A 17749-nucleotide genomic window follows, 5' to 3' on the forward strand; every position below is an offset into this window, starting at 1 on the left:
CTCCTCCTAAAACGAGCTCAGTAACACTGATGATGATAAAAACAACTACCAAACAGAGCTTTCAGGATGAAAATGCATTTAAAAAAATCAATAAGCCAAATTAATCTTGAATCTAAACTATTGGCTTAGAAGAGGAAGAGTGTAAAGCATGCAATGCAAAGATGTCAAGAACAAAAGGGTGAATTCAGGGGGAAGCAATTCTTCCTGAGAGTAGACAAATGTGGAGAGATCCCCTGACATGTCTGTATTGTCTATTATTTCCAGTTGTTTATTCCACAGAGATGAAATTCCATATAGAGAAATTCACAGGATACTGTTCTCAGTAATTTGAACACAAGCTCAAGGAGCCCGTACATGGAAAACGGAGCTGACATCACTCCGAAGCAGGAACCTGGTGAGGTTTGAAATTCACCTAGCAACGGCCACGCCGCAAGACTGTTGTGTCTGCCTTTTGAAAAATAAAAATACCAGGAAGATACATTTTTCTTCGTGTACTGCTCACACCTAGCAACTGGAGCTGAGCTGTCAATTAATAACATGTGGAAAACAAAACTGATCTTAAAACATCAAAGCATTTATACTGAGAGCAAACAGGAAGACTAAATACTGAATTTTCAAAGTCCTTGAGTTTCTTTGTTCTGTCTCCCACCTCTTCCTTAAGCTACCAAAATTTGCTTGTTTTGAAAGTGAGCTGATTTGCTTATACACCTGGCCATAGGAGGAGGAGGAAGAGAGAAAAGGGAGTCCCTGATGTATTAATAATGTTGTCAGCAACTTGTTTGGATTGCAAAGAAACACTATACCGAGTGCCATATAAACACTATTTCACACCGGGCTACATTTGACCTCAGCCCAGTCCTCCTCACTATCACGTGGGGATGAGGACTTTTAAAGTATACCACTCCAGCATTACACATTAAATACAAACCCACACAAAATGGTGGGAAAACAAACTAAGTCAGAAGATAAGACCGGTAAAACAAAGCCTCCAGATTAGTTAAGTCATCCACTGCTCAAAAGACTTAAGGATAACTTTATCTTGCTTTCTACTATTCATGTGTTTCTACTGTAGCATCTACATCATATATTTGCACATAAGTTTCGTTCTCTTTTAATGTGTCCTAAGTTTAAATTAAGTTTCTTCAAAGCCAAGGTGCATTCTGTACGCTTGTGATATAACAAATTTCAGGCAAAATTTAGTTTTGCAGTAATACGGAACATGGTGGTGTACTCCAGAAAAGCCATTCTCCCAAAGTCAGGTCACACTAGGTAGTGTTTTAGTCTTGCTTCAAGCACAAGACTTAGCACAGTAAGTAAAGCATAAATTCCAATACAAACTTCCAGCTGGTAATTACAAGTAGGCAAAATTTAAAAGCTTCCATGGCATTAAAGGTCAATACAATCCGTTATTTACAGCACACACCACTTTCCAAGATACAGGTCTATCACCACCTCTAATAGTTTCTCCTTCCTTCCCCTTAAAAGCCACATTTGCAAGCAATTTTCCCTCCATATTTTCCATCCTTGCGTCCAGCTCCACCCTTGTTAGCCAGGTCTGTGGGTAGGACCACAAGCACAGGACGACTTCACCAGCTGACCCTGCTCCCAGCACGGCCAGGCTGGGTGGAAAACAAACGGTTACAAACCTGGCTGCCAGTTTTGGCACAAATATAACACACGTGCGTACACCCCCGCGAATCCAGGTCTAATTTGACAATCCCCATGTTCTGCAACAAAGCTGCTATTCAAGAGCGAGAGGAAGCTTGTTCCTTATTAACGTAGCCATCGAGTTACGAGCTTCCAGGAGGCTGACGTAAACCATTCCCCGCTGCAGCAGTCCCAGCACAGCTGAGCCGTTCACTGCTTCCAGTTCCTCTCTGCCACGTTTAAAACTCTGACCAGAAAAAATATTATTACAGTGGGCAAGCACCGCACACCGGGATGCCCTGTTTTCCACACAAGCAATTTCTTCTTACAGCCTCTCAACACATAAAGTCGCAAGAGCACAGCCACACGCTCCAGCACGCTTTTGGGAGCAAAAAAATAAAAGCAGGGGGATGCCTGCACGCTGACAGCATTACAAGGTGTCTCAAAACTTCTTTAAAATTGTCCATTGGAAAGACAGAGGAGCTCTGTGACTTACCTGAGTGTTACCACTGAGCGTTTGCAATTCGACAAACACAAATAAGGTCTTTGGGGAGCACAGAAAAAAGGAGCAGCATCTCCAAAAAGGGTGGAGGGAAGCATTTTGTTTGAATAGCAAGAAAGGGAAAAAAAATTTAAATTTTGTACTCACATATAATGGAGCTTGCTGTGGATTAAGTTTCATGACCTCGGAACACTGAAACAAAAAAGAAAAGACAAATTTAAGCCATGTTCTGTAAAATTTTAAGTAATTCTTCATTCGCTGCAGAATGTTAAACTTCCAAAGCTGTACTAGCGTCCCTACATTATTTTTTTCAGTAGTCACTTTTACACAACAATTTTCTTTTTTCTCTCTTTCAGACCAAAACATATCTGTCACTTTTTTTTATTTATGCTCACATTAAGCAAAGACAACTCTAAAATGCTTTGTAGAGCGAAGCACACATCTGAACCGTCGGCAGTGCTGGCACTGAGGATGTCCCGAGCGAAACTCATTTCCTCTCCACTTCCATCTCAGCTCATCTTTCCTCCTAGCAACTTTCACATCACATCTGCTTTTTATGACAATTATCAACCCTTCATTGGCAGCTGTCCATGCATTCTCCCAATCCCCCCCAACAAATGTCTGTAAAGATTTGTAGTTCTCTCCACTGCTGGAGAAGGCCAATTACGCTGGAAAATACCACCTGGCCCAAGTTAGTTTGGTGCCTTTATTCTTCCCCTCCCACTGGACTGTTTGTTCAAGAAATATTTCAAAACTATTTAAAAATTAAACTATCCAAAATGGTCCTTGCAAAACTGAGGGAAAACTTCCAGAATAGAGGACGCTTACAATTCCGCATCAACATTTTTCATAGTCAAAAACTATCATTATTGGTCCTACCAAAGTGGCTTTAATCAAGAAAATTTCCTCTTTCAGGTCTGCCCCTGTAATTTCTACATAACCTGGTGAAAGTTCTTTGTATTGAGCTTTGAATCAGTTGACCCAGAATTTCACTTGCATTACTTTGTCCACTGCAGTAGAAAATAGTCACCCTAAATGAAAACTGTAAGTTTCCATTTAATGTGTGTATTAAGCAGTCCAAGATCCTAAAATGAAGGAATGCAAAACAATTAAAAATGGAATTTGTGTTGTTGCTCGTGTCTACAGTACTGGTAATGCTCTGCAAATACTTCAAACCCTTTTTTGAAAAAGGGATGAAATACTGTTCTGCTCTTCACACAAAAACACAGGATCTTGTTCATACGTTGTTCCCTTCCAAATCCCACAGTTTGCCTTTAGTAAGACAGAAATTAAACCACAGCCTAAGCTTTCTTAGCTGATTCCAGCTATCCTTGCTCCCTCACACGCTCTCCTTATTTTACAAGGAAGCGTTTTTGTACCGGCTGCTTTAAAACACCTCAGCTACCTGCCAAGCTCGCTCACCAAAACACAGTCCTTCTGCAAAAGCTCCTCCACAGCAGCCAGGGGACGGAGGAATTATTTGCAATACTTCTAAATCTAGTCAAATTCGTATTTATTTTCAGCCTCAAGTTTCCCCTTCCAACAGCAAGAATGCCTCAAAATGGTCAAGCGCGACAGTTCTCCTTGTATTTTCAACTCTTGCAAAGATTGACTTACTCCTGAAAATAGGGAACTAGCAGCAGTAGCTACCATTTGGGCAGGTGATCTCCCAAAACAGCTCTGCAAGCAATCCTCACTCCTGCCCTACAGCACGCTTCTGCTCTCCAGTCCTACTGAGGGCTCCAAAAGAAAAGAAACAAAACCAAAAAAGGCACAAGATCTGCCAATCTCAGCTTACCTTATCCTCTCTACTGTTCTGAGCCTGGGAATCTTGAACAGGGGTACCAAAACATTATCCAGCTGAGAGTGTTTATTGTATCTTATGGAAATTAAACTGTGGTTGGAAAAACTCCCTCTTAAGCCCACTTCACATTTGAATTCTTACAAAGTCTCATTGCAATGGACCAGTTCTCTCAGGAAGCGAAACTACGACCTGGAGACTAACACAGCAATTTGGTAGTATTTGGATATGACTTTTAAAACAATAATACAGCACAGAACCAGAACAGTTGTGTCTCAGGTAATAATGTTTAAAGAGAGTCAATATAAAGCATCATTTTCTCACCACATCTTTTCAAGCCATGACAAGTAACTGAACAACTTTTCTTCCTGCTGATAAAAGATACAGTGTGATACACCTTCAAAGACAAAGAATCTCTACTTTTGCATTTACAGCACCTGTTAAGGTTACTCGTTATCCCCACAATTCAGCCATCATTCTACACTAGCAATATTACTACTGGCCTTCTATAGGATAGGGTGCAAGTTAAAGGATGTCACACGAAAAATCCAGGAAAACAGAACCCGACAGATTTGTGTTTGCCCAAGACACCACAGGTCATAAGTATATTCTAGCCCTCCAGTTTCTCTCTGTCCCGAAATATTAAGGTTTCTTAATTTTTATCACCTATTTCAGTTTGTCGGGAGTTTGCTCTGAGGAAAAGAAGTTATTCTAACATATTCAAACATATTCCTCCCTCCTTTGTCATTTAACAGCTTTACTTCTCCCCTATCACGGTTCACAGGTATGTTATTGTCACTCTTGCCATCACACACAATAGCTTCTGTGATCTGAAAGCAAATTAACATCTACGTCCACTCAAAAAGCAAAAGGAACAAGCGTACACTCAGGGAGGTCACACCTGGATTTCAACCACGGCTGTTTGCCTCATCCCTCCTGCTCCACCTTGTTTGCTCCACCCAGTCATCCAGCCAACACTTTCTAAAGTGTCCCACCCAAAGCATCATGACATCAGGAAGAAGGCCCTAAGTGCAAGCCTGGGGCATGCACCTAATCCCGAAAAGCAGTAGGAGGATCTAGACTGTTACGTTTTCCCCTCTCTGATGTAGGTTTGAGAAGCTAAGAGGTGTTGACAGGAGGAATCTGGTATCTAAGCTACCCCTTTTGTCCCATTTCTTATTGACTGCCTCATTGGTGCTTTAGCCTACCCTTCAGCAAAGCCATGGAGGGACCTGTGTTACACCACAACCAGTGCTTCTTTACTTGACCTTTGGGTTGCAATGCCATAGGACTGATCAGCTGCTGTCACAATTTTTGTACGAGATGCCATTCTAGCACCTGCCACCAACACCCACCACACCTCTATCAACAGGAGAAAGCACAGCTCATGCACTTCATCCCAAGGTCTACTGTGACGGGTTTACCCCAAGACAGAAGCTGCTACGTTACACATCGCACTTGATACACTCAAGACATCTTAGCTGAAAAAACCCACGGTGCAAACACTGCCCAAGCTCCTTTGATGAAGTTTTTCCACCAGTCCTTTTTCAAAGAGCAGACCAGGCGAGTATTAGTAAGCAGGTTACTTTTAAGACCACTGCGGAAATCAGCGAAGAGAGCTTTCCCCTGCTGCCCAGCTCAAACATGCTGCACTGGAGGTATCGCAGATCTGTACAAAACAGCAGCAGCAGCAGCGCATGCCCTGAACAGAGCATCTGGGTTCCCGATACTCAAGGAATCAAGCGAGATGGCATCCTCACATCTCTGCCATCCGACAGAAGCGCAGACTGTTTTGTCCTGCTCCATCACCTTCCTGGCAGATGCCAGATAGCGGAGAAACACGAACGAGGAGAAAGGCATGTACAGATCAGGGAAGGACAAGTCAGCATTAAAAACTCCCCGTGGGCAACCTCCTTCTGTGGCAGAGTTGGTTTGGGCTGTAAGGGAAGTGCCACAAGTCACAGAGTACAAAAGAAGTGAACACTTGATGTGTAAGGAAGGGAGAATACTGATTCTTCTTGTCGAGGAAAAAAGGGGAGGCCCGTGAGTTCAAACTCACAACTAATTTTTACTGTTTGTTTTTTGTCAAACAAGAAAACAAAAACCCTGGAAATACTTCCTCCAGGAAGATTCCCCCCCCCCTTCTCTTACTAGTTGGCCCTTACATCAGAACTTAAAATGATTTCTCATTTCATAATACACATGTCAGTCCAATTTTTCAAAGGATGCAAACTTATTTTGCAAGGAGACAGACAGGTTTGGAAGCTATTTTATTTTATCTTGTTAGGAAGTGCTTTGGCAAAAACATATGAGAAAACCTGAGTGACAGATAAGCATGAATGACTACTCTGCGTCAGCAAAAGACTAAATTTAGGTTTCTAGACAAGTGAACTTCTTCAAGCAATGGGTAGGGAGGTAGCAGCCCCTGAAAAGCTTTAAAAGAAAAAAAAACAATACAGTAAGAAAAGGGAAAACAAAAGACAGACCATACTGGTCATAATCAAACCAAGATTCATAAGGACCCTAATAAAGTAGACCAACTTACTAAGTAAGTGTAAAAATAAGGGGAAAAAAAAAAAGAAGATAAATAAAGGCTAAACTGTGTTTTCCCTTATATTATAAGAGCAATTCCTTCAAGCTGATGCCTGCTTTGAGCCCCAGAAAACAATTTCTATCTTTTTGGGCAGGTAGCATTTGCTCTACCAGGTATCGCAGACAGCAGTGACAATCCCTGGCCCTGCCGCGAGATCAGCATCTGGAGTGCACAGGAACTTGAAAGCCAAACTAACCAGAACAGGCAAATATAAATCCCACCTCCCTTGCCCAGCTGCCACCCACCACAAGAAGCATTACTATGGGCACCCTCATGGCAGCCAGCAGATTGTATTAAAACCATTCATCTTACTTCTTGCAAATAGCTGAATCTTTTGAATTTCTGGAATTGTATTAGGTTTTTTCCCCTTAGGATAACACAGTAAAATCCCTTGTGTTCGCAAATCTGAAAGTAGGACGTAAAGGTCCAGGTTCAAGCTCTTAAAAGCAACAGTGATTTTAGATATTATAAAGATCTGCACAGGTCAGTAAAACGGAAAGCTACTGAAATCTTCTCAAAACGGGAAGGATACCTTTCTGCTCTGTTGAGCATTAAAGAATTAACACAGTGAGGGGTATTACAGTTTCTTCTAGAGAACTTCAGTGTTATTTTCCACAAGATGACATGGAAGACGACAAACGACTACGCTTGAGTTCTCTGGCTATGGTAATATCCAACATGGAAAACAAGAAAAAAAAAAAGCATTTATTTGCTTTACTGTGGTTCCCAAAACCTCAGCCAGGATTAGGGCTCCATTGGTTACGTGCTGTAAAAATGTCAATGTAAACAAAGTTTCTGCCCTGAAAAGTTTACAAACAAGCACAGGCAATGGGAAGGGATACGAACAGCAAGTGCCTAAGCAATAAACCTCTTCATCCACTACTTCCAGCCATCATTTAATTTAACTTAAATTAGTGGGCCTATTTCTTCTAGGCATCCCAGGCAAAGTATGTATCTTGAGGAGAAATCTGAAAGCCAGGCCGACGGTCCTCCAGCTCACCGCAGCCGGCGCACAAGCAGTGACACTGAAGGTCTCTGAACGCCACTATGCCAGGAGCTGCCAGCACGGCTTTGCCATTTGCCCATCACGCCCCGTTCGGGCTTGCTCTTGTTGGCAGTAGGCTTACGTCACACACCGGTTTCACTGCCCAGCTTCTCCATGCTTCCCAGCATCCGCTCCTCACCGCTCCGCGAACCACACAAGGAGAATGTAAGAAAGAAAACTTCATGCTACTCTCAAGACCTTAGCCTCAGAGTAGTCTGTTCTGGGATTTTTTTTTTTTCTTAAAATCAGAAAGGAGCGCTACAGTATGGACAGAAACAAGAACGACCACTCTTGACTTCACCAACCGACCAGAGCTGCAACAGGCAGGAGGACAAGGGGCATTTAATCCACGTGGTATGTCTGGGAAAGGCTGTCTACCCCTTTCCCTCTCCCTTAGGCACTAAAGACACTGCAGTTTTCAGTGTGTGATTTTTTTCAAGCTTTTCAAGTTCAGTTTTAATGGTTTTCTAGGTAAACTTCAGTTTTATATGTACTTCAAGTTTAAGCTTTGCTGAATCCTACCTGAACCTCTGCCCTTGACTTTTTATTTGTTCCCTTTAGCATTCGATTTCAGAAACAATGATCTGTATTTGCAGAGCTTTAACCATGCACTCCCAGCTGTACAAAAAACAATCTCAGCCATGAAGAGCTTGTGGTTGCGGGTAGGAAAGAACAGCCAAAAAACACATGAAGAATCTGATGAAGTTACAGATCGCGTGGAAAGCATTCGAATAGATAAGCAGAAATGCAGAGAAAGCAGGATGGCTTTCCAGCTCTAAGGAGGGCCACATCACAGCACTGCCAGGCTGAAAGGCAAAGGAGGGGTTTTTGTGTTTGATTTTTTTTTTTTTTTAATGTAACAGATTTTAATTCATACAAGCCCACTCTGTAATACTGGTTTGCAAGGCCTTCAGCCCTTCAAAGGACTAAATTGGGTGACTTCAAGGCTCTGGAGTAGCACTTCACCAGGTAGTCCAAACTACATACATCCCATAGAAATTAGAGAAGCACTATTTATGCCAGTTTTCTCTAAGAGAGTAAGCCATAAACACACTTTATTTTGTACTGTAACGTTGCCACCAATAAATATACCCACAGCAGGACAACCTGCATTATAGCCAATCCTCAGATCCTCGCCCTTTAGACAAACAACCCACGAGCAGTCAAAGAGTTTAAAGAAATCCAGGGATTTTCAGGGAGCACGCATCCACCCCCCTCGCCGGGCTGCATCGCTTCCTTCTACACAGCTGCACTATGAAAATAAAATCAAGCTTCCAAAACCACATCACTTCTCATTCAGCAAAGCACAGTGTCCTCAAGGGCGCTCCCCCACACCCTGGTTTTACAAAATGTTAATTTATGAAGTGCTTAGAAGTATCGGGAGGATTGAGTTTCAGGAACCAAAGTGCTCCTGCTCTGAACTGTACAATAAAGACGGGGAAACAGCAAGTGAGGGACTGGAGAGAAGACCAACCAGCCATATACAGATGAATTCCTGCTGGAGCCATAAACTTCATGCAAAGAGAACTAAAATAGCAACTTCTTTCACAAGTTTATTGTTCTCCCCTAGTGTCAAGGGAATTACTGAGCTGGAATATTCCCCTCTTCTAATCAGTGGTACATGACACTACTGCATTGTATTACCCACCACCAGCATCCTTGCTTTTCTGTTACAATTATTCGAAAAAAGGCCTTTTTTAGTTTGGTGTTGTTTTTTTGGTTTTTGGTTTTTGTTTTTTTTTTTTTCTTTTTCACCTGTAGTAGAAAGTCTGAAAATGGAAAGAAACAATGACTTGAGGGGGTTTTTTAATTACTTATATTTTCTTGCTTGGTGTTTTTCCTGGGTAACTTCCTACAAAGTTCAGATCTGCAGTAACTTACTCTCACCCTGCCTTGTTGGGTGAGAGACAGGTTTCCTCACACACTCTGTCCCACCAGCTTCACTCATACTGCATGAACTCCAGAATTCTCCATTCATAAAATGAACAGGCTTTCTAATCAGTGTATTAATGCCCTCTCCTTAAAACCCGTGTGAAAGGAGACTAAAAAAAAATCAGGTCAAAACCTACAAACAGCTTTGGCAGGAGAAATAAACCCGTAACCCAGCTCTTCAACTATGTGCATGGGGAAATTTGTGGAAATAGAGTAGCAGCAATTGCAGTGACTAAAATAAACCTTCAGACAGAAGGTAACCCTATGTCCTTCCAGGCATCATACTACTAAATGCAGAATGACTTTCCCCGTAGCTACACTAACGCCTAATTTTACATGTCTGGTCAGAAATAGAAGGCTGGAGGAATTAGGAGAAAAAATCCACCCTAAGGTTATTTTGCAGACACAATGGAAAGTGATATCACCAGCAAAAGCCATGGACATGGAAAGGAGAGGAGGTGAGGAAATGAGGAATCGCACTTCAAACGTGTGGCAGCAAACAAGTTACCAGCATACTGCAGCATCGTGTTTACTATCACAGCTGAGCTTAGAACTAAAAAAACCCCAGATATTTGTGTACAATCATCTGAATTTACGTTACTTGCTGAAGGTTATGTTTTGGCACTAAAATCATTCCTTTAAAAATACACACATCCCTCATGCAGCATTTGCACAGGTGATACTGCTTCCCAGCTGTGTCCTGTCTGCAAACAAAAACCATATGCTGCCATTCAATTACAAACGCACAGGAGTTTCTTTTAGCTGCAAGCAATGGAAAGGAGCTTTGAAGGCGTTTCATGCTGGCCTGGCTTTACCGTCGCCGGCCTCCAAAGGCACAGAGGGAACCCAGCAAGCTGCCCCGGGGAAAACCAGACGCACACGGATTGCTTTTGGAGCAAGAAAAAAAAAAAAACTTCACGACACCCTTTCCCCCCTAGAAAAAAATTGAAAAAGAATATATTAAATTGCAAAATTAACGTAAAACCGTGTCTTTTTTTTCTTTTAATGGTGCTGGAAACCCCAGTACCACAGCCCTCACACACAACAGCCCACCACACAGAAGGCAGGGGTTGCTACAGCTGAACAACTCGCAGGTTACACTGCAGCAGAAGGGCTGGGAGCCTAGCTGGAACGCCAGCTAACAGAGCAGCACTGATTTAATTGACTGATGATTTAATAAAAACCTCTGGATATAGATTAATTCGTTTTGCTTAATGTAACTCAGCTTCCCGGCAGCAGGAACTGGCTGAGCGCTGCTCCTGGGCTGGGGGCCGGGCTGCCCAGGGGCTGCACCCACCGTGCCATCGGCCTCCAGCTGACCCCCTGGCCAACCCACTTCCCCAAATTTACCCCATTATCCTTCCCAAAATAATGAAGCTTCACACAAAGCTAAGGTACAGGCTAGCATATACGCACATGCATGAAAACATAAGCTCAAGCCTTTTTCATGCTATAGGTAAGTCCCTTACTCGTCTCTGCCAGCCCTGTCTTACTCCAGAGATGAATACCTCGCCAAATACCCGTAGCCTCAGCATTAAGCTTCTTCTTTTGCACCATTTCAATTGCCTAATTGTCAAAAAATCATTTAACAGATTACTTAATTCCTACCCAAATCGTGAAAAGAGATGAAGCACCGCAGGGTTAACACCAGCAGCGTCCCCGTGCCTAGCAGAGGAAGGCAGCAAGCTCTCGAATGCGCACATCTGGTTTCCCTGCTCCCATCTCCTCACCCATTAGTCGACACAAAAAACAAACCCACAAAACTCAAATCACAGCCGCTATCACTCTGCCTTATTTTAAAGAAAGATACCGTAAAAGTTGGAAAAACAGAGAGTTAAAGGATTATTAGCCAGCTCTAATTATACAAACTGATCTCATCCTCTTGTCATAAGCCTCTTTCCTGTGTCCGGAATCTATTTGTGCAACATAAAGACCAGCCTTTTGTAAATGTCCACGGGTCATCAGCACGGGGCGATTAATTTCCCATTTTACAACACACACACACTGTCAACAAATTCACTTGTAGTAAGATATAACCCTGCCCTCACTTGTCTATTTTTTCCTTTAAAATATTACTAATGGCAAACCATATTTAAGATATCAATTTGTAAAATCCAAACAATGTTTCAAAAGGAGCTATCATGCTGCTATAATAAAATAAAATCACAGACCACATCTTCAGTTCAAGTAGCTACATCCTAATAAAGTTAAGAACTAACAGTCGAATTGAAGTGCAGCGTGTACGCAAAAGCACACGTATGTTTATACTCAAATCAAGTCCTCCAACAGGTTCTGGGGCAGCTGTTTCACGTATGCATAAGACATTTATCTCAGGTTCAATTATTAACTTCCAGAAATCCTCAGCAGACATTCTAGATGCCTCTTCAAATGAGTAAAATTCCATTTATACCTTCCAATACACTTTGAATAATGTTTTGGCACTAAATTGTGGGGAAGTTCGCACGAATAATCAGCTCACATTTGTAAGAGCAACTATTGACTTTGAGTGCCTAACTAATAACTTCTTGAAAAGCCCCAATTTTCAAAGGACAAGAAAAACAAGAATTTTCTGCAGAATTGGAGTCCATCCCAAAGGGTATCAAGTCGGGCGGCAGAAGTATCCTGAAAGCTGCTAGTTACCTTTGAAAGCTCAGATGCATTGTATGGGACCGACAGTGCATCTGGATGCTTGCCACCAGGTGAAGAACGGTGCAGCAGGAAGAACGGTGCTTGGGGAGCATTCCACCCAAATGTGTAAAAGGATAAACACGACAGATAGCTGTCGTCAGCATCAAAATGCCCGCAGCCTCACTTCTGCAGTGGGAGAGAGCAAAGCCTCTGTCGATTCCAACAACTCTCAACTACAGCATGCGTCCCAAAACCAGCTTTGTCCACCTTACTATTCTCCTGACTCTCAGAGCTGTGTTGTTTTAGGAACTATTTTGAGCAATGATGGTTTCTGCAAAAGAAACAAAACTCTAAGCCCTAGAGCTGGACGCTCAGACCCTCCTTCTCTGTGCCCCACAACCCACAGAACCCAAAAATGCAGGCCTGGACTAGACAGCAACTCACAAGGCCCAAAGCGCCCTGCACGTTTTCACGCTGACAAATATTATTAAATATTTCTTAGCACGTGCAAACCAGGTAGTTATCCAATGCATATTTTAATAAGTGCATGCATCAACCTTCACCGCTAAAGCCACGGGTAAGAGTTGGAATAACTGGCATCAAGACCAAGAACCAAGAGATGCCTCCATCCTTGGTCAGAGCAGTTTCAGTACCCAGTGTTTTAATGTGCTTTTCCTCTCCAAAGAATACATCAGACGCACTTCAGGCTCCCTTTTGCAAAGGCTCCCGCTCCGCAGCTCTAGGCATCAGAGACTAACTCAGCGAAAGCCTCACTGGCATTTTTTTTCCAGAATAGGAAAACCTCATCAGAAACTTCAGGTTTCCTACTGGAGAATCTGTGCTAACCCTTCTCCCCGTGGCACAGGACAACCCCATCTGCCACTGCAAAATTAAGAATTGTGTCTTCTGAAGTGCTCCTTTTCTTTCAACTCGCAAAACTATGGGAAAAATATTCTCCTGTAACAAATACTTTATATAGGTAGTCACAGAATACGTTCATTTCGCTGAAGCATCCCTTCTGAGGCACGACAGTCTCAAAAAACGCACATCATTCACCCAGCGAGTGCAATGATGGAGTCCCTTGGCACCACACCCCCCGAGAGGAAAAACTGGAGCCGCAGCTCTGCTCCTAGGACCCTGTATTACATTACACATCCAGGGAATGCCGCACAAAAAGTAAAAGCCCAAGCAACAGAAAGTATTACATCTCTAAAACAGAGAAGAGAGAAAACTCATTCAAATCTGATTTTTAAATTAATTACAGCATCAAATAATAAAAATCCAAAGGAGCATAGATTCTACCCAATTCCACTACCCCACCTTCTGAGTCTGAGTCTTTCTGCAGCTAGCTCACATCCAAAAAAAGCAAACTTTGCAGACAGACACCCTGCTTCACACCTGAAATCGTTTCTTTCAACCGCCTTTACAAAGTGGCCTTTCAGACCGGTCCCTCAGGAATCGAACGGGTTAAGAGCCCACAGGTCCCAGCCGCTCCAGTAAATCATTTATTACCCCAGCTCGGGGACAAGCAGCTAGGCAGAACCAAGAGCCCACGCTGTGCAGCTGTTCGCCAGCCAGGCAACTCTCTGCAATTACGTTATAACGCAGGATTAAGGTTGAGGAGTGGAAATATGTCCCTTTATTACTGGGGTTTGGGGGTTTTTTCCAAGTTATGCAGCTATTTTAAATGCTACAGTGTTCATTAACATGAAGTTCATTAAGCAGTAACCACTGTATGAATGAAATGAAAAGATTATCATTATAAGCACAATTATGGAAATATTAGACCAGCAGGCAAAAAAAGGAACAGGTATGAGAACACTGCTCTGAATCTCCAGTTTAGCTTTCTTTTTCCCCCCAGATCCTTCAGAGGTGGCACACCCAGCAATCAGACATGACGCAGAGCCTAGTTCCCAGGCAGGAGATCAGGTGAGAAGCTCTCGCTGCCTGTGCTGGGGCTCCCTGGAGATTCCTCTGCTGCTGCCGTGCAAGAAAGAAGTCATCCCTTGGGTGACCCCCCGCAAGGGTCTGGGCACCTTCCGCAGCAGCAAGCACTGCTCACTGCAAGCTCACCGCGGTTCAGAAATCAGCAGCAGGTTAAGAAACTAATGCCAGATCAAGCCACAGAATGTTTCTCTCACATGGTGTTTTGGTTTCGGCCACCCCTCCCCCCGCCGGCGTGTGGAGGAGAATGGAAAGAAAGAGGCAGAAACTGGTGGGTCGGGATAAGGGCAGTTTAACAGAACAGCAAACAGAGGGAAACAGGAACAACAACGATACAGATAAGGAGAAAACACAACAACGAACCGTACGGCCCAGACAGCCGCTCTCCCGAAACAGGACCGGCGCTGCGCCCCCCCAAGCCGCGAGTGCCTTCCCGCCGCGCCGCCCCCCCACCGGAACCCCGCGTGACGGCACATGGTATGGAACACCGGGCTCTGATTGGCCAGGTGGGGTCAGCCCCCACCCCCCCGGCTGTGCCCCTTCCTGGAGTCCGGTGAAAATTAACCCTGTCCTGGCCAAACCCAGGACATTATCCACCCCTTATTCCATACCATCTACGTCATGCACAGGTCCCCCATTGTCCAGTTGATCACCACCACTTCTCCTGTCTCCAGATATCATTCCCTTAGTCTATGGATCATCACTCTAAAGTGTCCCTTGAGTTCATTTAATCCATGACTTCAGGCTCCATCTGTCGTAATGGTCTTCCGTGGCAGGAGAGGTGATGTGTGGTGATGGGCGGTCACTTGCTGCATCCGGAGCTCACGGCTGATGTATCTGGTGCGGCCCGTGCCCACAGTCTGCAGGAGATGTTGATCTTGATGAAGTTGCCGGATGCCAGTTGTTGAAAAAACCAGGTCCAGTTCCATCATCGCTGTGCTCTGCTAGGTTTTCATCGAAAAAGTCCATCCTTCTTTAACCTGGACGATTCTTACTATGCTACTACTGGTACAAAATATAACAATTATAACAGTGATAACAGACAGTGACAGGGTTATTTAACAATTAACTTTATACAATTTATTTATGGATTATTCTCGCCCAAAATTAAATCCCCATGAGGTACACATCGGACTTCCCCGTCCTTCCGCATCACCCACCAGGTACACCCAGGTCCTTGAGCAAAAGCAATCCCGCGGACGGGCTTGCCTTTGCCCGAGGCAGGACTGACCCAAACCGTCTTCCCTAACATGTTCCGCATGTGCACTACAGGGACTTTATCCCCTTCTACGGGGCGCTGAGGTTTTGACTGGGCAGGACCAGCCCGGTTGGTGGACCCTCTGGTGTTAACCAACCAGGTGGCCTTTGCTAAATGGGTATCCCAATTTTTGAAAGTCCCACCCCCCATTGCCCTCAAAGTGGTTTTTAGCAGCCCATTGTAACGTTCGATCTTTCCCGAGGCTGGTGCATGGTTTGGGATGTGATACACCCACTCAATACCGTGTTCTTTGGCCCAGGTGTCTATGAGGCTGTTGCGAAAGTGAGTCCCGTTGTCCGACTCAATTCTCTCGGGAGTGCCATGTCGCCACAGGACTTGTTTTTCCAGGCCCAGGATGGTATTCCGGGCGGTGGCATGGGGCACAGGGTAGGTTTCCAGCCATCCGGTGGTGGCCTCCACCATTGTGAGCACATAGCGCTTGCCTTGGCGGGTTTGTGGCAGTGTGATGTAGTCAATCTGCCAAGCCTCCCCGTATTTATATTTTAGCCATCGTCCTCCATACCACTGAGGCTTTACCCGCTTGGCTTGCTTGATTGCAGCGCATGTCTCACATTCATGGATAACCTGTGCGATAGTGTCCATGGTCAAGTCCACCCCTCGGTCACGAGCCCATCTGTATGTCGCGTCTCTTCCTTGGTGGCCCGAGGTGTCATGGGCCCACCGAGCTATAAAGAGTTCACCCTTATGTTGCCAGTCCAGATCCACCTGAGCCACTTCAATCTTAGCAGCCTGATCTACCTGGTGGTTGTTTTGATGTTCTTCAGTGGCCCGACTCTTAGGGACGTGGGCGTCCACGTGACGGACTTTTACAACCAACTGCTCCAGCCGGGCAGCAATATCTTGCCACAATGGGGCAGCCCAGATAGGTTTACCTCTGCGCTGCCAGTTGTTCTTCTTCCATTGCTGCAGCCACCCCCACAAGGCATTGGCCACCATCCAAGAGTCGGTGTAAAGATAGAGCACTGGCCACTTCTCTCGACTGGCAATGTCTAAAGCCAGCTGGATGGCTTTCACCTCTGCAAACTGGCTGGACTCACCTTCTCCCTCGGCAGTTTCCGCGACTTGTCGTGTAGGGCTCCATACAGCAGCCTTCCACCTCCGCTGCTTCCCCACAATGCGACAGGACCCATCCGTGAACAGGGCATACTGTTTCTTATCTTCTGGCAGCTGGTTATACAGTGGGGCCTCTTCAGCACGTGTCACCTCCTCCTCTGGCGATGCTCCAAAATCTTTGCCTTCTGGCCAGTCCATGATGACCTCCAGAATTCCTGGGCGACTGGGGTTTCCCATTCGGGCGCGCTGGGTGATCAGAGCGACCCACTTACTCCACGTAGCATCGGTGGCATAATGCGTAGAGGGGACCCTCTCTTTGAACATCCAGCCCAGGACCGGCAATCGTGGAGCTAGGAGGAGCTGTGCTTCAGTGCCCACCACTTCTGAAGCAGCTCGAACGCCTTCATATGCTGCCAGAATCTCTTTTTCAGTGGGAGTATAGCGGGCCTCGGATCCTTTGTATCCCCGGCTCCAGAACCCCAGGGGTCGACCTCGAGTCTCCCCTGGTGCTTTCTGCCAGAGACTCCAGGTTGGGCCATTCTCCCCGGCTGCGGTGTAGAGCACGTTTTTAACATCTTCCCCTGACCGGACTGGACCAAGGGCTACGGCATGAACTATCTCCCGTTTAATTTGTTCAAATGCCTGTCATTGCTCAGGGCCCCATTCAAAATCATTCTTCTTCCGGGTCACGTGGTACAGAGGATTCACAATCTGGCTGTAATTTGGGATGTGCATCCTCCAAAAACCCACAACACCCAGGAAGGCCTGTGCTTCCTTTTTGCTGGTTGGTGGAGACATAGCTGCTATTTTGTTGATGACATCCATTGGGATTTGACGGCGCCCATCCTGCCATTTTATTCCCAAAAACTGGATCTCTTGTGCAGGTCCCTTGACTTTACTTCGCTTAATGGCGAAACCGGCTTTCAGAAGGATCTGAACTATTTTCTCCCCTTTCTCAAAAACTTCCTCCGCTGTGTCGCCCCATACAATGATGTCATCGATGTACTGCAGATGTTCTGGGGCTTCACCCTTTTCCAGTGCAGTCTGGATTAGTCCGTGGCAAATGGTGGGACTGTGTTTCCACCCCTGGGGCAGTCGATTCCAGGTGTACTGGATGCCCCTCCAGGTGAAAGCGAACTGTGGCCTGCACTCTTCTGCCAAAGGGATGGAGAAGAATGCATTAGCGATGTCAATTGTAGCATACCACTTGCCTGCCTTTGACTCCAGCTGATATTGAAGTTCTAGCATGTCTGGCACGGCAGCACTCAGCGGTGGTGTGACTTCATTCAGGCCACGGTAGTCTATTGTCAGTCTCCACTCTCCAG

The 17749-nt window shown here is 44.9% G+C and overlaps 1 protein-coding gene across 12 annotated transcripts in view; it reads right to left on the reverse strand.

Moving 5' to 3' along the window:
- AKAP13 (A-kinase anchoring protein 13) overlaps nt 1-17749 on the reverse strand; it is a 232238-nt gene that overhangs the window by 158644 nt on the left and 55845 nt on the right. For all 12 annotated transcript variants that reach the window (XM_075432217.1, XM_075432205.1, XM_075432212.1 and 9 more), the window contains one exon: nt 2297-2341. In XM_075432217.1, the coding sequence (XP_075288332.1) occupies nt 2297-2329 (33 nt within the window). In that variant the 5' untranslated portion in view covers nt 2330-2341. The remainder of the gene's footprint in view (nt 1-2296; nt 2342-17749) is intronic.

The sequence above is a fragment of the Opisthocomus hoazin genome, chromosome 10 (genome assembly GCF_030867145.1).
Source record: "Opisthocomus hoazin isolate bOpiHoa1 chromosome 10, bOpiHoa1.hap1, whole genome shotgun sequence".
Taxonomy (NCBI): domain Eukaryota; kingdom Metazoa; phylum Chordata; class Aves; order Opisthocomiformes; family Opisthocomidae; genus Opisthocomus; species Opisthocomus hoazin.